Here is a 23,930-nt window from a genome sequence, read left to right as displayed (position 1 = left end):
ACAGCTAAACAAACTGCTAAACTGTTCTTTCAACATGTATGGGTTCATTTTGGATTACCCACTTCCATTGTATCTGATCGAGACACCCGATTTGTGGGGAAGTTTTGGTCAAGTCTGTGGGAACTGATGGACACCAAACTGAAGAAAAGCACAACTTTTCATCCACAAACTGATGGCCAGACAGAAGTAGTCAACAGGACAGTGATCCAATTGCTCAGGGGATATTGCAGCAAGCATCCTAAGCTTTGGGATGAACATTTATGTTATGTGCAACATGCTTACAATAGAGCAAAACATTCTTCTACACAGAGATCTCCTTTTGAGACCTGTTTTGGTTTCACCCCAAGGTCTCCTTTGGATTTTGTCTTTGGTAAAGACACCACAGTTGAGGGACACAGTGATGTGGACAAGGCAACTAGGTTCATTGAACAAATCCAAGAGATCCACCAGGCACTACAGGAACAGTTGGAAAAAAGCCAAGCCAAATACAAGGCAAGGCATGACAAGCATCGGATGGAGCATAGTTTCCAAGTTGGTGACCAAGTTTGGTTGTATATCAACAAGGACAGGATGCAAGGTGGAGGTAAAAAGCTAAAGCCTGTTAGGTATGGACCCTTCAAGATACTTGAGAAGATTGGTGAGAATGTCTTTCGCCTTGATCTACCAACTTACATGCACATCTACTCAGTCGTATTGCTTGAGATTTTTTGCACCTTCACTAATTGAGGATCCCCAAGAGCAGAGTCAGTTGCCTTCTATTGATGACTTGCTGCCTGAATATCTTAATGAATTGCAGGAAGACACAATTCTGCACAGGAAGGTGAGGATGACGTGCGGAGGAGATGTTGAGTACCTCAGAATTGGGATCAAGGGTTCAAAGCTGAGTAGTGCAAAGTGGATAGAGATTGGACAAGTGAGACAATTGTACCCTCACTTAGTCGATGCTTGAAAACCAACTTTTGGTGGTCCAAAAGCTTTTTCAGTGGGAAGGCCGTGATCCGAATTGGATCCATGAAAATTAGCAAAGTGCTATGACTGTATCAAATCAAGACAGACTTCAAAATTTATGAACAAAGACCTATCGGGAAGACCTCTGAACATTGGCAGTTTGTAGCCAGTAAGGAACGACGAGGACCTCGGTCAGCGCGAGGCCCATGGAAACCACGCAGGAGGCAAACTGGCAGTTAGGAAGCCCGAATCGGAAAACAGAGGCCGTTTTTAGCGCTAAACCCCTCAAGAAGGAAAAGCCACGAGCGCTCGGTCGCATGGGAAGCTGGGAAACCGTAGGGAAAGCGCTAAGGCGAAAGGCGGGTCCCGCGCTCCAAAACCGGCAGAATATCGGAGGCATGTTGGGCGGTAAGGAGTTTTGGCAGGAGGACGAACGATTCCATACATTGCACGACGGGTGTCTGATGGATGAGAGAGAAAACCGCCTCTCATCACAGGCTAACTGTCGAGCAAGTCAACTGTGCGATGAGAGCGCACACCGTAGGATCTGGGGGCTCCAGATCTGACGGCGAAGATTGCGCCTGATGAGAAACCGGATTTGACAGGGGAATTAAGCCGCAGCATATAAAAGTCTGAAGTCTGATTTGACCGCTGAGTTGGCGGATGAATCATTTCACAATGTAACCGAAATACCGAACCGTTGAGGAAGAGCTGGCGCAGTTCATGAGAAGACAAGTGGCCACTTCCCTGTGAGACGTTGGCGATGACGTAGAGGCAGGGAACTCCAAGCGAACAACAGCAGGCGATCCGAAGGGGTGGAAGAGGAAGCGAACAATCAAGGACAAATTGGCTTTAAGCCATGAACAGATAGAGAACAGAACAAGGAAGAACCAGAGAAGGGAACAGTGAAGAAAAGACGAAAGAGACAGTGAAGCAAGAGGCAGAAAAACAGGGAGCCTCGCTGACCTACAGCGTAAGGCAGCATCAAGCAGACAGAAGGCTTGAGAGGTTCAAGCGATCCCTGTAAGGATATCTGTCGGGAACTGAGTACCAGAGAGGTCAAGATTTGGTAAGGAAAGAGTGTGCACTCTAGTGGCTTGGGAAATCCAAGAACCACCCTACCAAGCATTATCTGTTTCAGGAGACTCAAATTGAGCTCCTCACTGTAAAAACTCTGCTTTAAAGACACAATAAAAGAAGGCCACCATTGAAAGCTGGACCGGAGACGTAGCCCTGGAGAATAGGGTGAACTCCTTATTAACGTGTTGTGTTCTTGTATTTGCTTACTGTGTTCTCTTATTGTTTTCCATTTTTCCAGTGTCTGTGTATTTTGCAAGCTGATCGATCCGTTGCCTAAGATAACATAGACACACACCAGCACACGAGTCTGTAATACCTTCATTCATTAATTATTTAACTGAGATCACTCACGAATGATTTTCCGATCATCCGAAATCCAACTCCCTCTTACTTCTGCAAATGAGGGGTTTGCACTTGTCAAAAATAGGTCGTCCTCATAAGGTGCCAATAAGAGAGGTCTATCCATCCACAACCTTTCGATAATGGTTTGGATTGGTTTCTCTCCTAGTGAATCCTAGCTTCATCAGACAGTTATCAATCCTCTCATTACGCCTGGGGTGTTTTGCTTCAAGCCATAGAGGGATTTCTTCCACCTGTATAAATGAGATTCCTGATCATGAACCTCAAACTCCATGGGTTGTTCCAAACATGTGCACCTACTGCATGAGTGGAATGGTACCCTTATAAGATTTTCCTTTGGTACATCTCAGACATGTACCTTCATCCTCTTCTTGAATTCCGACATCCCTATCACCATCTGACTCACATCGGGTAGGGCCCCATAGGTAGACCTCCAGTGTTATAGATGCGATATGTCAATTGACATGATCCCCAATGGACCATCCTGCAACTTGATACAAATTGCCAACCCTGCACCCATGAGAAAAAGCATCTTTGAAAATTCTATTTTTTAACACGTACCTTTCCATCAATGAATGCCACCCTGAAACCTTTGACTTCCATTTCCAAGAGGGACACCAGGTTCTTCTTGCGATCAAGTACATAAAAGAGATTTTGTAAATGAATCGAGTTACCCTCATTCAATTGAGGGGTAACATTCCCTACACCCTTTCCGAGATAGGTGGCATCGGCTCCAAGTATAATACCACGATTGTTTCCATCTCTACCAAATTAGAGAGTGCACCCTACTATCTGATGAAGTGTTTGGGGTTCCTTGCTTTTTTTTTGAAGAGTCAGCGATTTCCTTGATGACCTGCATTACCTGTCATTCCTTTGATCATTGAAGATGTCCCTGGAATGATTATTATCTTCATCAAGAGATGTGTCTCTAACATTCGGACACTCCTTCGCATAATGGCCAAACTTATTGCAACCAAGGCATCTGCCTTTCCTTCCACCCTTAGATCCGGACTTCCCAATGAAGTGATCTTTAGGTAGGCCATCAGAAACTTCCATTGCGCCATTCTGATAATATTCTCTGCTTTGACTTCACCCTTGGTGAATTGAAGAGGGATGAGGAATCCATTGATCCTTTTTATTTTCCTTTCCCAACTGTCTTCGGTGATTGCTCTTTCACCCTTGCTTGGGCATTGTCTTCACCTCAACTCTAATACCACGTTAATTTAGGTATGTTCTATGCTTAGAGCAATTTATTTCAATTTTCACAGTTAGCTCAATATCTTTTCCAGATTAGCAATCACATTAGCATTAAAGTAAACTGCAAATAGAACAACATAAATCACAGAAGATAAGCCAAGACAAGAGGACACAAGATGTGGTGCTAGCCAGGGACAAACCCCAATGTGGAGAAACCCTTGATCAATTCTTCTTATATGTCCTTCAATAGTTCAGCAAAGAGAGAGTGATAGTACATTTACAACAGAAGTCAGCACTTTGACTTATCTAGATAAGAGCATAGATCATCTCTAAGAAGATGATACATGAGATCAGTTGAAAACATGTTGCTTCAATTGATTCTCCAAGGTGACTCCTTCACCTATCGTTGTGCTACTTCTCTTCATCATGTTGCACCTCAACGTGTTGCACCATGTTGCACCCACCATCACTATGCTGCATCTCGTAATGCTTCATTAATCATGATTGTACCCATCATTGTATTGCATTATGTGCCATTGTTGCACCATGTTTCCATACTGACCTATGTGTTGGATGTATCTTGCTTGTTTGTTGTCCCTAGCTTGCTTGTTGTCCCTAGCATGCTTGTTGTCCTTAGCATGCTTGTTGTTGCATGCTAGTTGTTCCTTGCATGCTAGTTGTTACATTGCATGCTTGGTGTATTTGCTGCTAAGTACCATGCAACTGTACCAATGTTAGTTAGTTGTCCCTTGCATGCTGCTCTCCTTCAGAGACAAATGCGCAGGCTGTTCCGGCAATTTCGACTGTTCTCGACAGTTCTGGTAATTCCAGCTATCCCGACAGTTCCGGCAGATCCGGCTATTCCCAGCAGTTCCAAAAGTTTCGGCTTTTCCCGGCAGTTCTGGCTGTTCCCGACAATTCCGACTTCTGCACTCTTTGTCAGCTTTTCCCCACTGTTCCGGCAATTCTAGCTATTCCTGGCAATTCCGGCTATTCCCGACATTTCCGGCTTTTCCCAGCAAATCCGGCAGTTCCGGCTTTTCCCGGCAGTTCTAGTAGTTCCCAGTAGTTCTGGCTTTTCCCGACAGTTCCAGCAATTCCAGCTATTCCCAGAAGTTTCGGCTTTTCCCGATAGTTTCGACTTTTCCGGCTTTTCCCAGTAGTTCCGGCTTTTCCCGATAGTTTCCATCTTTTCCCGGCAGTTCCGACAATTCCAGCAATTCTGGTTATTCTCGGCAGTTCCGGCTTTTCCCGGCAGTTCCAGCAGTTCCTAGAAGTTCCCGCTTTTGCCCTCTATATCAGCTTTCCCAATTGTTCGGGCAATTCCAACAATTCTGGCTATTCCTAGCAGTTCCGGCTTTTCCTGGCAGTTCCAGCTTTTCCAACTTTTCCTGACAGTTCCGGCTCCTGCCCTCTAGATTAAGGCAGCGTTATCCATTAGGATATCTCCTTCGACTAAAAACCAAAGACAAGTAGAGAGGAAGAAATCCCAAGTGTGTTGAAATGACTTGAAGGCTACCTCTATTTATACTAAAACATTGACCACAAGTGGGGTTTATTTGGTTGCTGGCCGACCTTGACGAAGTGTCCCATAGCACAAATAAATTCATATCTCCATGAATACTTATCGGAATCGAATGATCTTTAGATCAATCCTACACCTCTCGATGAGAGGGATCCAAGAAAAATATCAGCTTCCATTAATGAGATGACCCACATGGAGTTTGGCCCTAGTTGCCAATTTTAACAGATTTCAATTGTGAAAACTTGCAAATCTATTGAACATGATTGTGTAGGAACACTATGAGTTGACCTATGAGTTGGGACCTTAGTACATGCCCAATCATCCAATGGATGTCAAGTATGTATTATTTATTTTCCAAGAACTGTGATTAGATTAAGTCATTAAGCAATTTAGTAAAATTCAAATAAAACTTTAGTAATGGGAAAATTCATATGCAGAAGTTACAACATATCTAAAGGAAATCAATAATAAGAAAGATGATAGCGATGGTGGAACGAAACAAGGTGAAGCAAAAGAAGAAGACTTTGATCAAAATGATGATAATGAAAATGAAGATGTAATAGATAATGATAAATCTGAAAATGATATCAATCAAGATGGTGAAGAAGATGAAGCAGTAGATGATTCTAATGTTGAAGATTTCGATGAAGCCGATATAGATCAAGATGAGGATCGAGATGAAGTTGATCCCGATATGGATGAAGATTATGAAGATCAAGATGATGATCCAAATGAAGATGATGTGGATGAGGACTATCTTGAGATACAAGAAGATGAACAATATCATAACAATGAGGAATTTGAATCAGAGATGATAGAGAACTCAGTGGCGGAATTCGTTAAACTAGGGCAACGCATATTAGTTGCTTGTGGAGGAAATGGACTTTATACAGCATTTGTCCATGGCACTGACGGTGGGCAAGAAGTTGATCCGCTAGCTCAAGGGGAGTTGAGTGATGGAAGACTGTCACTTGAACAAAGGACAGCTAGAGAGGAAATGGCTGCATCTTCCGACTCTGGCAATGAAATGGATGATGGGGAGTACATAAATGCGGCTATCACAAGGGAAGAAGAGGATGATGGGGAGTACATAAATGCGGCTGTCACAGGGGAAGAAGAGGATGATGAAGTTACTTTGTGGAAGAAGAGGAGCTTGCTAGAGCAGAGGGTAATGATACAACCAGAGAGATTGAGTTTTTGAAGGCAGAGAGCGAGTTGCCAATTGAAGAGCTACTTGCTAGATATAAGCAGATGGAATGCTCGGATGAAGAAAATGTTGATGAACCAGAAGAAGCAGAGGGAACCTCTGAGGCAGGGAAAAATATGTCAAATGCAATCCATGTTGAGAAACTGGAAGATGGTGCTGAAAGAATTGGAACATACTTAGAATATGATTCTTCAATTGCAAAAGAAAAAGATGGGGATGCAGTTGTGAAGGTGGAAATTTCTCCACCAAAAACAAATGAGTTACAGAAAACAACTAAAGAAGAAAAAACCAGTGAAGTTAGAAAAAACAGTTGTTGCACGTTTAGTTGAAGCTTTTAATCGGAAGAAATGGAAATACCTTATTTTAGATGAGGCTCACCTGATTAAAAATTGGAAGTCTCAAAGGTGGCAGACACTTTTGAACTTCAACTCAAAGCGGCGAATCCTTTTAACGGGAACACCACTTCAGAATGATCTCATGGAAATTTGGTCCTTGATGCATTTTTTGATGCCTCATCTTTTTCAGTCACAGCAAGACTTCAGAAATAAAAAATAGGAACTGAGAAATAGATGCGCACACAAAGTAATGACACCGTTGTTTTTGGACAATAGTCCCCAGAAAAACCCCGAAGGGAAAACCAACACAGCAAATGAAGGTTTATTTTGTTATGTAGCAATTTGAGAAAATTATTACAACTGGTTGCCCAACTAGCAAACCTTCGGAAATACACTGGCAAAATAATTTGGATATCCAAGATCTCCTCTGCAAATCAACTTGGCCACTCCTGGCCTGCTCGCACCCCACACTGGCAACTTGCATTGCTTCCTAAAATTTGCATTGCAGCCTCTGAGTGACTCGCACAGCCCTAGATCTGCCTCCAACTGAGACGTCCTACCTCCCTCTGCCTCTGGAATGAACTAGCTCTGCCTTCTGGACACTAATATGACTTCCGACAATTGAGCTAAACCTCTTCTGGCAACTCTCACCACTGCACTGGCTAACTAGCACTCCACAAATCAGCGTCTACAGACAATTCAGCCTCCTCTTTTCCTGCCTTCCGACACTGGAAAATTGAGGAAAAATTCCTCTGAATCTCTACTCCCAAATCTCTATTGCTTCCTCTCTGATATTCTTTCCCTAACTCAAACTGCGCCCTTAATGAGTATTGTGAAACAGGAAATCGATCTGCCTTGCTCAGAAACTGTAAATTGTGTCTCTCCAACCCTTCGACTTGCTCTTATAATTTCTCATTGGAGAATCAACAACCAAGATCTAATCATGATCGATGGCTCAGATCATCTTAGACTCTATCAAGTCACTTTTCCGGAAGTCTCTAGAGCAAAAATCGATTTCCTCAATTAATACCCATTAATTAAACAATTTTCCTTAATTAGACTTGAGAACATTCTAATTACTGATCAATTAATTTAATTGAGAGGTTTCTAAGTGTTTTCTCTCAAAACCTTTCCTAGGCTTTGGAGATCTTGTGTTCCTTAGCCTCTTTGACCTTAGAGACTAGAAAACCTCTCTGATGCTACCATATCCATAAAAAACTAACACTCCCTCTTAGCATGGAAGGTGTGCTCCACTATGCTACTCCACTTATCCATTAACCTAATGAACAACCTATAGATATCCTCTTGGATGATTGCATTCATCTCCTATTTGGGTGGTAAGAGGTGACTAGTTGCACACAAGGTGATCTGTAAATTGACATGGATATTCCACTGGAGAGTTCATCACAATGGATCTAATAAAATAAATTAAAATCTATACAATGAAATTCCTTTCAATTCCAGTTTTGTTAAACATTGATTTTTTGCTTATGCATAAACGGATAAAATAAGGAAAATAGAGAACAAAAATACAATCACACGTCATTCACAATAAACCAAAAAAAAATATCTAGGAAAAACTAGTTGGAAGCTAAGGTTGCTCTGCCCTCTTTTCTCTAGTATGGAAATAATGCAAGTACAAAGGAGGACTTGTGCGGCTGTGCCCTATTAGGCTACTACAAAACACTAACCCCCCTTTGTTTTGTAATCCAACTCCAACTCCATGTTGCTCTACCCTACTATGGAACAAGATACAATATCATAGAATGGAACACCCAGTTCTCCTAGTGGCTCGATTTTAACATAGCTCGATAGTCAAGGGTCAAGTTTGGCTCCAACTCAACTTGAGTTACAAATTTGACCATTCTAGAGTCTTCTTTTTCCACACATGGCTAGCCCCTTTTGTATGAGTAATGGGGCTGATGTGGCATCCTCTCCAACCATGGTTGTGAAATCGAAATGTCAATGCCCAGAGGCATAACTTTTGCATACAAACTAGCATTTAATCAAGAGCACCAAGCCCTCTATGCATCTGAATGTTGCTAGCACTGATTGTTGAACTCCTTTGTCATGACCCTAGTAAAAATGTACCCATCACTCAAAGCAAATCTTGATTTGACAGGTTAAGCTTTTTCCATATATTTTAGTGGTTTGAGGGAGATATTGATGATGAGAATCCCAAATATATGCAACAAGTTTGATGATATATAGGTATTTTTGTAGCATGAATTTTTCTAGACACTAAAAGGCATCTAGAGCCTCTTTGTTGATGTATTTTTGGTTCAAAGATGGATTGAACTCGATGTTATTTTGGTTATATACACCCTTACTTGCTACATATATGAGAACTCTGCATTATTTATGTGTAATGAATTGCATTCATATGGATGTACATGAATATATGTTTCTTTTCAATAACATATATTTTTGTCGACGGACATTTTTTCGATTTATATAATCAAACTTTAACCAGTCACCATCATGGGATTAAGCAACAGTCACATCTTGCAACAATCTTGTTATTTCCTACCTATACTGTCACACTGTGTATGACCATCGAGACTAATACCCACTTAATATGGGTGTAGAGTTGTATCCATTTTACTTTAATCAGTCCCTATCAAAATTACAGAAAGTATATGTTGTATTTTTAATGTGTTTTATATGCTTTAGGTCAGCGGTAAACATTAATAAAATTATCTTATATAATTTACCTTTTGACCTGACCACATTGTGAAAGCCAATCTGATGCACAGTTTTCAAAGTTCGAACACCATAAATAGATAGCATCTAATTGTTAATTTCTGTTTGAGTGAGGTAAAGACTTAAGTTGATTTGCTACTTCATGCTATAGATTATACTGAACTTAGCTTCACTGCATTTGGAAAAGGTAGCATTTTACATTTTTCACAGATAAATATATTTATTTGAGATTACATTGAAACAAACAGAGGAAAATCAAATTACTAAAATTCTTACCATGTCTTGTTCTGTAGATGCAGGCTTGCCTGACAGGCATAATGCCACCAAACTCGAGGGTCTTTAGACAGTGAAACCAATGGCCGGAAGTGTGACACCTCAATGCGGGTTCGATATCTTGAAACTATTTCCAATAGTTTCATTCCATCACAATATTGAGCCTGCATACAAGCATACTAATAAGGGACAAGAAAACAAGCACAGAAAATCAACCAGGAGGGTGTTGTATGTCCACAGAACTTCAGATGTGGTCAAGTGGATACATTCATCAACTCTGATATAAATCAATGACAAAAACAATCTTCAGAAAGATTGCAGACATAAAATCTGCTTATGATACTAAGTTACCTGCAAATACATAGGGGAGAAGCCAAAAGACATCAAAATAAGAACCATTACCTCTGACACTGTCACTGACACATCGTTTAGAGTGAGGGACATTTTCTGAGAAGGAACACTTGCGTCCCTCTTATCTTGCTTTCCAAAACGATAATACTTGAGAGTTCCATTAATAGGATATAGCAAATACTGGCGCCCTAGAGCCCATTTTGTTACTGAATTTCTCTCATTTTCTGTTTCTTGAATGCCAGCTTCAAAAATCTATCTTTTCAGATAGCAAACAAGCCAACTTGCTAAGTATCCATACCCATGGTATAAAAAAATTTCTAATTAAGTCAAATACTTTTCTGATTTGCCAGAGGGTAAAAAAAGAAACTTAATAAAAAAGGCAAGCAGTGAGAAAGTAGAATATATCGAGATGTAATTGTGAAAGATTAAAAAAACCTTGCTCCATTCATCAGCAGTCAATTCTTCCAATCCCTTATCCAACTTCCATGGGACACTATCAGAATCATGGTAAACTGCAAAACGCTCAAGCTGGAGAGACTGCAGAAGAACCAAAACAATGAGACTAAGCAAATTTAAAGCCAACAAACAATATGAAAATAATAAGTTCATAACAAAATGTCTACTATAAGATATATTCCAACGCTTTCAAATACAGAAAAAAGAAAATAGTATAACCTTCAAAATTGCTTTTATTATATTCAATTTTCAATGCTTGTAATGTTCATTTCACATTATTTTCTTCTTCTTTTTCTTAAAGTTATACAAATAAGAATTAAATTCTTTTGATTTTCATCCCACTATGCTTTCTTTTTAGAGGTGATCTTGTACACGAAATCGTCACATCACCTGTGCAAAGAATGACGGTGGTACTACCAATAAAATATCACACATCATTTCAATAGATGGCATGGAAATTATATATGTCAAATGCAGCAAACCAAACCAAAAACAGGAGTGTAGGTATGAAAAGAATAATTGCTAAGAATATCATATCAGGATACTAGAGTCGGAGCTTCTCAACTTCTCGAGATTAGTGATCATGGGAGTGGTCATAGGCTTGGAATCCATCATACCGAACTTTTGTAACATCTTGATTATGTACTTCCCTTGACCAAGATGTTGAAAATAGCAACAAGAAATGCTAAATATAGAAGTGCTAAATTTAGTACTGCTATGAATAGCATTTCGGGATACCTTCCTATTTTAGTTAGTCCCTGAACTAAAATAGTGAAGTAAAATTTGAATTTGATCTTAGCAGCTGTTTGTAAAATAATTAATTAATTCGCCATGAGTTAATTAGTTGTTGAAAATCAAACATGAAGTCTATATGGAGACATGCAACAGTTTCTCCATTAATTGAGGAATTTATCCATCAGTTAAAGAGATAAGGATGAGTTGTAATTAGTTGGCTCAGTTAACTGAGTCAAGTCCAGTTAAATTAATTCAAACAATTTGTTGAATTAATTGTGAGTTCAATTAATTAATGCACGCATGCATGTAACTGCTGCGCTTCAGATAACTGAATATTCTCTCATAAATAACTCATGCATGTCAGTTTAGACAGAGACCCAGTTGAGATCAGATGGAGGGACAATGTACTATCAGTTGCTAGAATATTCCAATGTGAATATTCCTTGCATGCAGAAGGAATTCTTTCCTTGAGAATTGTGCAGTTACTTCTTCAGGTTTGTGAGTGTGATGAGGCCAATTCACACATGTGGCATCACTGGACCCCAAGGAAAACTACGGAAGGAAATAGAAGGCTTGGAGGGCTTGAGGAGGACATATACAGTGTCTATTCAATCTGTGAGCTGTATTGTTTGATTGCAGAGAGAGCAGGATAGCTTGAAAGCTGATTCTTTTTGTAACTTGAACAAGATTTCCACTTGTATGATAATACAGAGATTGGGGTTTTCGGCTGAGGCTTTCCCCGGGTTATTTCTTTTGTGTTATGTGTGATTGATTTCTCATTCTCAGTTATATGTGTTCCCATTGATCTTTCTCAATTCGATTAAGCTTCTGCAAAGTTTGTTGTAGAAATAGATCATGTATTTTGCTTTAGTCTATTGCATAATTTGTTGATCTACAGTGGGAATTTCTACATATTATATCTCACCGAGTTTCTGCTAGACTTCCAAGCCCACGTAATAATGCATGAGTCCCAAATCTTTCATTTCAAATTATGTTGCCAGCATTTTCTTGCATTCTAAAATTTTGCGCTCCACAACTGTAATAAACAAATCATCCGCATATAGTAGTATAATGACAGGTTCATTCTTCACTATCTTGATGTAGAGGTTTGCATTGGCAGAAATTTTGACGAACCCAATCCTTAAGAGATATGAATCCATTCTTGCATACCAAGCCTTAGGAGCTTGCTTCAAGCAATATAGAGCTTTCTTGAGTCTGTGAACATGTGTATCCCTGCTATTTATTTCAAAGCCTTTCGATTGTTCAATGTATACTTCTTCATCAATGGTTCCATTTAGAAATGTTGTTTTGACATCCATTTGGAGGTGACAATCGATTTGTCTCTTGGTCTAGTAACGATTTCTCAAACCCCATTCTTTATGATAGATTGATATTCTTACTACATTGCCTTCTTCCATTCTTCTTGATGAGCAGCTTCTTCAAAAGTAGTCAGTTCTGCTTCTATTAATTTTGTCATGTACACTGCATACCCTGAATATCTCTTCAATCTCTTGCTTTCGCTAAAAGATCCTTTAGTTGCTCCATGTCCTTCGTCATCTTCAAGTGTAGCTTTTAACCAATTTGGCCTCTTCTTTGTTTCGAGAATGATTCTAGGTTGAATAGGCTCACTTGGTCCTTCTTCTTCTTCTCGGTTTGTAGGTGCCTTGTCAAGATGCTCTTCTTCTTCAAATAGTGATACATCTTCTTCATCGGCTTCGATTGTTATATCCTTGGATCTTTTGTAGGCATGGAGTTCATCAAATATAACATCCCCGCTAACTTCAATTTGTCTTCCTTCCTTGATGTAGATTCTATAAGCCTTTGACAAAAGGCTATAGCCAACAAAGATACCTTTTATACTTGTAGAGTCCAAATTCTTTCACTTGTCTTTTGAAACATGGATGTATGCGGGACACCCAAAGATTCAGAGAGGTCTATGTTACCCAACACTTTATGGGTGATATGCCCAGGAGAAATCTTTCTCCATGATGAGCCTCACTCGACAACCCATAGATGCCTCCTACTAGCTCAGCGTACCATATCTTTGCCACCTGAGCCAGCCATGTGGTCCCTCACCCACCTGTATTTATCGTATGTTGAAAGTGGGCCTCCCGAATCTAAAGGTATGTCTTGTCATTTGGTAATTGAGTATTGGGTTTACTTATCATGGATACTTCTAGGTATGGATTGATGAGGGGATTTGGCGGAAAGAGTGGGCTTAGTTTATGCTCTTGTCCCCTTGATCTATTTTGGTTGTTACCCTTGGATCTTAGTCCTGTGGGATCTCCTTTATTGACCATTTGGTTCTAGGGTGGTACTACTTGGGAAACCCTAACTTTGGGTGTGTGGTTCCGCTCCTTTATTAGCACATATTACTCCCTTTCCACTCACTATACCCCCATTCATCTTTTCTCCCACCTTGATCCACATTTCCATTCTGGGTCCACATAGGGCCAGCCTCCCTATCCCCTTGCCCCCACCTTGGGTCAAGCGTAGAATGATGCCCTAGGGATTGAAGCAATTAAAAGAAAAGGTGAAAAGCATAATGGCTACATTTAATACGAAATTGTACCACAAAATGCAAAAGATGGCCGGGACAAAATAATCAGCACATGGGCAGAAGCCAATGCATGAGCTCTACCCCAATCCACGGCCATCACCCTGGTTCCATAGGCCCTAGATGAACCTCCTTTATCATTCAGGAACCCATGAATGTCCCAACCCATGGAGGGTAATGAACCGCCCTACCTTAAAGGGGGTAATTACTATTATATCTTACATATCGTGCTCTTGTCCTTTGAGCCCCGAGCAGTTAATTAAAGAAATTCATAAAAGGCAAAAAGCATATAAAGAAGGGTGGAAAAATCAAGGTCGGGGCACCTCATGTACCACGATTGCTTCCCCTTATCTAGCTAACCCTATGCCCCACTATGTGGCCCAGGATTGCCCCTCTCATTCCCCATTCCATTCCACTTATTTGTCACTTGCCACCCCCATTAGAGGGATGTACCTTGGACATACTATCCCCTTTAAAGGCTGAAACCACTTAATAAGGTACTTGGCGAACCCCCTTTGGAGCTTGGAAACACTAGCACATGCCAAAGCCCACTACGCAAGAGCATGTTATTATGAAGTGCCCACTTTGTTATCCATGATTTATAAGCTCATTTACCCGATTATTTTAATCCCTAGTTGTACTGGAAGCCTGGGGGATGCATTGGATATTATGCAGGATTATAGGTGGTTTCCATTTGGGTTTGGTCTCCCTATATGGGCTTCACAGATCTCCATGGATTCTCAGAGACTACTAGCGATCCACTTTTGGGATGATGGTGATATGCTTGGTACATTATGCCCAGGGAGCCCCCACAGTAGCCCCACACTCTTGGCAGGTGTCCCAGGGCTTGTACGATGTCATGGCAGCATTCATTCCACCATTTGGGCCCTTGTAGAGGATCTACAGGCATCTCTGATTCATATGGAGACCCATGGGGTCATTTATGTAACCTCAGACCCACTGGGAGCACCATAGGTCTACTACTTGGAAAACAAGGGGCCACCCCCTTGTCCATCATATTTTGAGGAATTTATTCCTCAATGTGGCACTTCTAAATATTATTATGCCTTTGAAGGGCCCTACAACATGTACATATTATTATTTGGCCCCTTGTGAGGCTTATTTTTACATTTGTGAGCTAGTTTGGTGGGCTTGTCACCAATAGGGGTTTTATTTGCACATTATTTTATCATTAGGGGCTAATGTAGGCCCAAAGGGTAATTCGAACTCCTTAGGAGGCTATATATTGATGTTGGATGAATTCGTTTGGATCATCACTTGACTTGGGATCTCTCTAGTCATAGAGAATTTCGCATTTTTTCCTTGGAGGATATTTTATGGAGATGGATGAATTTTGACATATGGATTTGGGCTACTTGTCTTGTTTTGGAGCTTTGTCTTGTGAACGAAATGTTGGTTGGATATACTCTATAACGTTGTAAGTGAATTTTGATGTTATTATTATTGTTGTTGCATGAGGCTAAAATTAGGGCTAGTTGCCGCATAATCAAAATGTGGAATTGAGCATGTTTTAGATAATTTAATGCATGGGTCAATGTTATATGAATGAGATTTCCTAGAGATTATTTGTCTCGATAAGCTTGCATTGTTTGCTTTGAAGTATAAATGCTTGAAGGTCACTTTTCTTTTCTTTCTCTCAACATTGGATGAAGTTGACTTTTTGGGCCTCCTTGATCAAGAAACAAAGTTCTTACTCATCACTATCCTTGACTCCATATCCCCAAGTGAAGTAGACATTGGTCCCTTAAAGTGGTGATCATTTTAACACTCTTTTTACCATTTCCCCAAGTCTAGCTCCATTAGGGCATCAATTTCTCGGGAATTGACCCAAGGAAAAACTTCGATCTCCTACAGGCTACTACGTTGGTGGGTCCCCTCCCTATCCAAATTTGAAGCAATTCTAATGGTGGAATCTTCGGGAATCCAAAGCCCTAGCTCTAGGATCAACTTTTGCCTAGGCATCCCCATGGTTAGACCTCAAAAGGATCAATTCAAACTTTTGAAGTAAATACTCTTGTTTGGTCCTTTCCCCTCACCTTGTCTAGGACAAGAACATCATTGGTTGTTGCATTCCATCCCCGAACCTGCGCTAGGTCCACTTGGCCACATGTGGTCCCACTCCTCAATAAAGATTATTTGTCAAGGACCAGTTGGAAATCCGAGTTTCCTAAGTATTATAGGGATTGAGAACCTCATTTATAAGCCTATCCTTTCTCCCTCAACCCTCCAATCCTCACCCCTTATCCTTGGTGGACCAAGTCCCTTGCTTGAAGAGCAAGCAAGTTCCATTCTTCACTCCATCCTTGGTAAAGAGTTTTTAGGATCACTTCTCACCTATCCATTGACATATACCTTAAAGTGATCCCTACACTATCATGACTCCCCCAATCAAAGAAAGTTTGTAAAGAGCATGGAGACTTAGCTGTGGTGTCAGTGGGCTAAGCCAAATGTTTTAAAAAACGGAACCGGTGACCAGACTGGTCCACCTAATGAACTGGGTTTCAAACAGGAACAGGTCGAACCGGGACTGATCAGGTCTAAACGAACCGTTTTAAAAAAAATACATTAAATAATTAATTTTTAATGAAAAAACTATTTTTAAGATTTAAAACCATGATTCCAAGCCAATCGAAACAAAATATTAAAGGTGAATATATCAAAATGGCATCAAGTGCAATACATATCCGCAACAAAACACATAATCAATGAGGCTCTAAATGGCCTCTAGAGTCCAAAAACAATGCTCTAAGCTATGGGGTCATTGAACTACTACAAGTCTACATATCAGTGATCAACAACATGATCACTTTTCATCATGACCAAATTCATCACCGCTACCAAGAGACCATCAACATGAGCTACATAAATAATATGCCTTCGAGTTTGAGGACTCCTAAAACTCCTCTACAACTTTAGTAGTAGTAGCAAAAATAGACATCAAAACTACAAATCACTGATCAACACGGTCACTCATGAAACTCATCATTGGTTCAACGCTACTAGAAATACGTAAACATCATCAACAAGAGATACATGAACATCATCTAGCTCAAAGTCTTCAAACTTGGATTGCTCAACCTTATAACATGATAGAAATTGAAAAGGTTTAACATGCCTAGCCAATGATTTTTGTTTGAGTGAAGGGTTCATCTCCTCAACCTTATAATGTGGTAGAAAAAGATTAGCATGCCTAACCAGTTGTTTTCCTTTGAGTGAAGGGTGCATTCTTATTAAGGCCATGGTAGAGAATTTCAATAATCAGTACCACCAACATCAACAAAGTTCAACAATCAATGCCACCATGATCAAGGTTCTTAAAGGGCCTCATGCTCTTGATCAAATTCCAATCTCATACCCTCATGCATGATAGAATCAAATGGAAACATTGCAAACCCCCAAACCATAAAATCCTAAAAACCATTAAGTTTGCTGAATTTTGAGTGAAATCCAAAATTCTAGTTTCTCCATATGAAATCCAATGAGGTTGAAACCACTCTCAAACATCCTGAGCTATTTCATGGTAATGTTAAAAATTTAAGTAAAAGGATGAAAATGAAAATTAAAGGAAATGTCACTTTTACTTTAAGAGTTTAACATTACCATTAATTGCCAACATTGTTAGGGTTGAGATGTGTCAAGAAAATGAGAGGGTTAATTGCCAACATTGTTAGGGTTGAGATATGTTAGGAAAATGAGAGGGTAGGCATGTTTTTCTTGGAGGGACTATTTTTGGAGGAAAACAACCCCAAATTTCCCTCAAAACAGCTTCAAAACTCACAAAAATGCATTTTGTGCAGGTTATAGTTTCCCTGGCAATAAACCGGCCGGTTTGACCACAAACCGGTCGGTTCCGTCCTAAATCGGCCGGTTAGTACCGGTTAGGGCAAAAAAAAGGCGAAATGAGGAGGTAAACCGGGTTTTTATATCGGTTTGACCCGGTAGGCTTGCTAACTGGCCGGTTTTTAAAACATTGGTTGTGGGGCAAAATGACTGAGTCAATGTGCAGCAAAGTGTTGAGTTGGAGTACTGTTATCAAGTGTAGCAGTGAAGTGCAACAACAGTAGCAGCAGGTGTGGCAGTGGACAGTGGTAAAGTTCAGTATCAGTGGCAACAGACGTGGCAATGGACAGTGGTAAAGAGCAACAGTAGTGGAAGCAGGAGTGGCAGTGAACATAGGTAGCAAAAGTTGGAGAGTGGAGCACAGAAGTTGAGGATGTACAAGGGGACTGAAGACCCCTTCAGATTGGATCTATAAAACTCTTAATCCCTTGGGGAACATTAGCTTCCTTCCAACCTTGCTGGTAAAACTCTTGCGAAGTTTTGTACTTCCATCCAGTTCATTTGGTAAATTCTATGTAACCATACATAACGAAGCATTTGTTGAGAGATATCGTTCGTGTACTATCATTGATGTAATGATTTGATGAATGCTTGTTAAATGACTAATGCTTAATATGAATTTCAGTTAATAAATGATAAGGAACTAACCAAATGGGAAAATTAGAGGAAACATTAATTCACCCCCTCTCAGTATTTCTAACAGTTACCTTGTATGGATTATGAATACCTCCCTAGTTAAGAGGGAGTGTCGAAATGTGTAACTAGGTTTGGTCTTCATTATGTCTACTGTAATTATGATTTTAAGTATTTTTGTAAAGAGGAAAAGAAATTTTATTATTATTAATTTTGAAGCACGGGTTTCATTTTCAAGGTCATTTTATTTGTAGGACAAGCACCCATTGAGTGCTTCTAAGTTTTGTCATGAAGTCAAGAAGTCAAAAGAGTCATTGTAATATGTTAAAGACCCTTTTGGGCAAATTGTATCTAGTTAAGGAAATTTACTTGAGTCAAAGTCACCCTACAAGACAAATCGGCCTACAAAATTACAAGTCGATCTCATGAAAGGGATGTTAGACCTATATATATGAGAAGACCATCGGCCTCATTTGGCGAGATACACTCAAGCAAGAAGAAGTTCAATCAAGGAAGAGAGGAACCTTATACCTAGTGAAGAAAAGAGAATAAAAAGGAGAAGAAAGTGAAGAGTTCAAGGATTGTTTCTAAGCATAATTCTTCACACATGCGAAGAAAACTAGGGCACATCTTGCTACAACATAACATAAGTTACAGTCACCTTAAGGAACTAATAATTGGAGTCAACAAGATCTAGTTTACAGGCCGAGATACTAAGGAGAGAATTCCAAGCTAAGCAAGGAAGAAAAGCACCCTAATTCTGCCCTAAACTATCCACACGTGCAAAATTGCAGGGATTTCAGAAAGGCCGAAAAGTACAGATCTGAAGCAGTGACCAAATTTCTGAAGTGAAGCCGAAATCTGGAGCATTGAAGCAAGTTTGACTAGTGTTGACTTTGTGAAAGAAAAATTCATCAAGAAGAGGTTTGACTTGGTCTTGGAGGGATCTTTGTCAAGGGTCATAGGTCTTGAAATTCATCATCTAAACATTCTATAAGAAAAAAAAAAAGAATTCTTGTGTGTTTTCCTCTCAATAGGAGAGGTTTTGGCCCTAGCTAGAAGCCTATATTTTGTGTCCTCTTGTCTCATTGATCTTCATTGTTTGGTAGTCGTTTGATAAGAGAAAACACAATAATAATCAAGTGAAAGAAGAAGCTAATAACAAGAACATCAAGTTAAGTAAAAGAACATCACAAGCAGTTACCAAAGTAAGAGAAATCGCCTAATCTAGTTGTCCCTAGATTTCTCAACAAATGGACTGGTCGTGGATCAAAAATATGGGGATTATGTAAAAAAGTCGCCCCTCTTATTGTTGAAAATCTGATATGGCAAGTGGGGAATGGAGCTCGTATTAATTTGTGGAAGGACAGGTACCTACTTGGGTCTATCCTTTCTTCTGAAGAGTTAAAAACCCTGATTGAATGGATGAAAGCTAACGGGATTAAAAAATTGAGGGATATTTCAGAGTGGGACGAATCTGGCTCCAAGAAAGGATGGGCATGTCAAGGAATTCCTCCAAGGATGCAGTCATCCTGGGAAAATCTAATCCCTCTCTTGAAAGATCTAGCCCCGATGCATGTAAATGAGAAAGATTCCAGGTCATGGAAAACTAGTAAATCAGCCATCTACTTGGTCAAAGAAGGATATATATATTTATTGAGAAGTATTCCATCTCTTGGTACTTCTAAATTGTGGAGAGCCATATGGAATAACGATGTCATCCTGAAGGTGAAAGCTTTCCGTTGGACTCTTGTCCACGGAAGCATTCTCACTATTGAAAATTTAATACACAGAAATATACAAGGTCCTTCAAGGTGTGTTCTTTGCAAATAGGAAGAAGAATCGATCCCTCATCTCTTTTTTTATTGCCAATTTACTTTATCTGTGTGGAGATTTGTTTTTGGACAGGTTTCTCAAATATTAGTCATCCCCTCAAGTTGGCACGAAATGTTTATAAACTAGACCTATCAAGGCTCCTCACAGGGTTCGATTACGAAAAAAGCGTGGAGAGCCCTATTCAAGTTTATATGCTGGAGTATTTGAATTTTGGATATCCAAGAACCAAAGCATATTCGAAGGAAATCTTCCATCGATCAATCCAGTTGTTATCAAAGCCATGTTATTGCTCTCTGAATTGCTAGCATCGAAGGGAATAAATACTTCAAAAATGGAAGGGCTGACACAGCTAGAAACTTGAAAGGAAGTGGTTAGGCATAGGCGCATCCACAGATCATGTTGGAAGCTTCATTTCTCGCCCCCAGGTGAGAAAAGTTCAGTGTTTAAGATTAAGCCAAGAAGAATTCAATCACTGGAAAGAAATGCAAACGGAGGCCATTCTTTTATTTGATGGAGCAGCAAAAGGGAATCCAGGGGCAATAGGAGCGGTAGGGGTACTATGTTGCCCCAATGAACAAGCCGAGATAAAATATGCATGGGGATTAGGAGTGGCCACCAATAAAAAGGCAGAGTTATTTGTCTTGTGGAAAGGATTGGACCTTGCTCTAACTCTTGGAATAAAGAAAATAAATGTTGTGGGGGACTCCTTGATGGTTATAAGAATGTTCAAATAATCAAACGTCCAATATGATGCTAACATGCCCTCTATTGTTAAAAGAATAGCTTATCATTTGGAAAAAATTGAACAGCACTTGTTCTTCCATGTTCTTCGCCACCTAAACAAGGTCGTCGATAAGATGGCAAATTGTGGAGTGCTTCTGGGTGCAGGTAAATATGAGGTTAACGGGAGAGAATATATTTTTCCGTAATAGGAGAGAGAATCAACTCAAGTGAAGAAGAAAGTAGGAAGAATCTACCATAATCTTCTCTCGTGCAGGATCTAGGGTTTCAATAGAAGAATTTATTGGGGAGGTTGAAGTTGCAGAAGAATCTACAGGGAGGTCGAAGTTGCAGTAAAATTTTGTTGGAAGTCGAAATTGCAGAAGTTCCTGAGGAAGAAGTTGTTGGAAAGATTTGACTTGGTCTTGGAGGGTCTTGGTCAAGGGTCATAATTCTTGGAATTTGTCAATTGAGTTCTATAAGAAGAGAAGAATTCTTGTGGGTTTTCCTCTCAAGTGGAGAGGTTTTGGCACTAGTTGATCGCCTATATCTTATGTCTTCTTGTCTCATTGTTCTTTATGGTTTGGTAGTTGTTTGATGATAAGAGCACAATAATAATCTAATCAAGGAAGAAACTAATTAAGATAAGTAAAACGACATCACAAGCAGTTATTAAAGAAGATAAATCACTTAATCTAGCTACCTTAGATTTCTCAACACCTTGGATAGGATGTCTATTTAATGGGTCTGAAGATTGAGGATCTCCACGCAATTATGGCACGAGCATAATTGCGCGCAAGAGGAAATTTGTCTATTTAAGGACTCACAACCCTCCCCCGAGTCACTCATTGTTACAAGTTTGGAGTGTCAATTAGATCACTGTGTGGTTTGGAGGGACACTGGAATGGATATGCATGAAGGTCAAGACAGGAAATCCCTTGAGAAGGATCTAGATCACTGGAAGAGAGTCGCCGAATTCCTGATTAAATTAATAATGGGAAGGCTTGACCTTATCACTCTCTAGGTGGAGATGTTGGATCAAGATCATGCTTTAATGCCAAGTTTGAGAGTGTTGAGGAGTCCCTGGAGCTAAAGATAGTGAGGATGGAGACTAATTTGATTAGTGACAGTATATTTGTTAAGGTGAAAGAGACTATAGCAGGGTTACTCGAGGAGCTTGTGGCCCAGCCGCAAAAGGATGGAGGAGAAGGCGGTTCAGGAGTGGGTTCGGACTCCGAACAGCCGAGGCAAAGCAGTCAATGAGGATATAGGGACGTCCAACCCTGGTTAATGTTGTTTTATGTATTGTCGTTATGTGTGATATTAGGTCTGTTCTTCCAGGTTTATGGCAGATATCAGTGTTTTTTTATAGTTTATAGGGCTTGTCGGGGGGAGAAATTATTTTTATGGTTCTACTGGGACATGGAAGCAGCTGCACAGACTGGAGCAAGTTTTGATGTGATGATGTAAAAACGGTTTTGGCCATGTAATCCAGATTTTGAATATGAGGTATCCTTTCTATTTAAAAAAAATTTGTACATTGACATTCATAATCTCAAAGGCTTCCTGAGCCTTACAAGAGTTTACCTAGACAGATGTTCCTTTGACACAGTTCAGATTCTCAGAAGTTTTGTGCCAAAGTCAAGATTAAAGTCCATTCAATAGTCTTAAAATACTAAAAAAATTCAAAACATCATTGCTTTTCTATATTTTGGTCGGTTGCATATGTATATTAATATAAGTATTAGTTTGCAAGTCCATGCATTCACTGCAAGGGTGGATGCTAGCATATCTTCCTTAAAATTTGGAATCTCTAAAGAGGTACTGATCATATCTATCAGTCAGTATAGAACTCTACATTCCCTTCTTTATTTCGTTTTATGAAAACCATTTCAGATTTTGTGTAGTCCTCTTACATGTATAGTACTGAGTTTCTCTGGTTGCACTTTTTGTATCTCTCTTTAGAAGGTTGTATTTAGCATGTAGATATTTTTTAATGTCCTTCGTAATTATGGTTCATTTTTCAAAATCTAGAAGTAAACATGCTTCTATAATAAAATTTCGGCTTTCTTGTTAGTATAGAGCTTCTCAAAGATAGTAAAATATAGGCAAGCCTGGAATACACTGAGTCAGCTTTATCTAAATACATTAGTAATGTTGAGGATATGTGAAAACCTTGCGTAGCCTATCTAACGCTCCACTAGTGTCAAATGTTTCCAGACCATGCTCATCTGTTGTCACAGCAGCAAGCTTTGCCAAAGTAATCCCAGAACAAAATGGATGTCCCGGGTTGCTGCATGAAGAGCAAAATCTTCTGTCAAAAGCTTGTAATAATGGTTCATATAAATTTTTGGGAAGTTGTAGTTTTATTGGCTTCCCTGAATCTTGATTTAATCACAGATCTAAACATAAAGAATTGCAGTCCTGAAAACTGTAAGACAAAAAGAAAATCACAACATTTAATTTACCTCACTGCATCCTCGTAGCGTACATGTACATTACTGATAGATATTTTTAAATTTCCAACCACTGTTGCAATAATAGAACCTATCCATGAATTTGTTTCTGATGACTGTCACAACAAAAGTAACGAGGTTAGTATTAAAATGCCTCAACAGACATTTTTCTGAGCATTTTGCCTCAACTAAAAACTACAGCTTCAAGCTCCACAGAAAATAGTTCTCTAATTTCAGCCATCTTGGAAAAATGACTCCAATGCCCTTCTGAAATCAAAACAAAACTCTTCCCAACTAAAAACTACAGCTTCAAGCTCCACAGAAAATAGTTCTCTAATTTCAGCCATCTTGGAAAAATGACTCCAATGCCCTTCTGAAATCAAAACAAAACTCTTCCCAACACAAAAATTATTACTCACAGTAAAAGTTGAAACATGTGATAACTCAAACATGTCAAAGGCCAATACATGTATCTCTGTGCAGGTGTATTGTTCTAAAGGAAAAACAGAACTCTTTACAAGGTAAAGAATAGATTGACATCCAACAAACTAATTTTTTACTTACAATAGAAGACGACTGAAAATGTCACAAAAATGGAAAAAATATGTTCAGATACCATGCATACAAAATTAGAGCTAACTAGAAGCTGATATAGACGCTGAATGCCTCTCTATGCACTAGAAAATAAGCCTGTGAA

At 39.6% G+C, this 23,930-nt stretch overlaps 1 protein-coding gene across 1 annotated transcript in view; it reads right to left on the bottom strand.

Moving 5' to 3' along the window:
- Positions 1 to 23,930, bottom strand: part of LOC149172506 (uncharacterized) — a 287,733-nt gene that overhangs the window by 165,875 nt on the left and 97,928 nt on the right. Inside the window, exons 7-11 of the mRNA XM_089426345.1 lie at positions 23,246 to 23,349; positions 22,953 to 23,070; positions 10,415 to 10,516; positions 10,031 to 10,231; positions 9,632 to 9,792 (exon numbers count right to left, since the gene is read on the bottom strand). Of these exons, the coding sequence (XP_089282471.1) occupies positions 9,632 to 9,792; positions 10,031 to 10,231; positions 10,415 to 10,516; positions 22,953 to 23,070; positions 23,246 to 23,349 (686 nt within the window). The remainder of the gene's footprint in view (positions 1 to 9,631; positions 9,793 to 10,030; positions 10,232 to 10,414; positions 10,517 to 22,952; positions 23,071 to 23,245; positions 23,350 to 23,930) is intronic.

Source organism: Pinus tabuliformis, chromosome 4_2 (genome assembly GCF_031772625.1).
Source record: "Pinus tabuliformis cultivar Carrire ecotype Pingquan chromosome 4_2, CPIR1, whole genome shotgun sequence".
NCBI classification, from domain to species: domain Eukaryota; kingdom Viridiplantae; phylum Streptophyta; class Pinopsida; order Pinales; family Pinaceae; genus Pinus; species Pinus tabuliformis.
The sequence above is the reverse complement of the archived record's forward strand: the minus strand, read 5'-3'. Positions and strand labels throughout refer to the sequence as shown.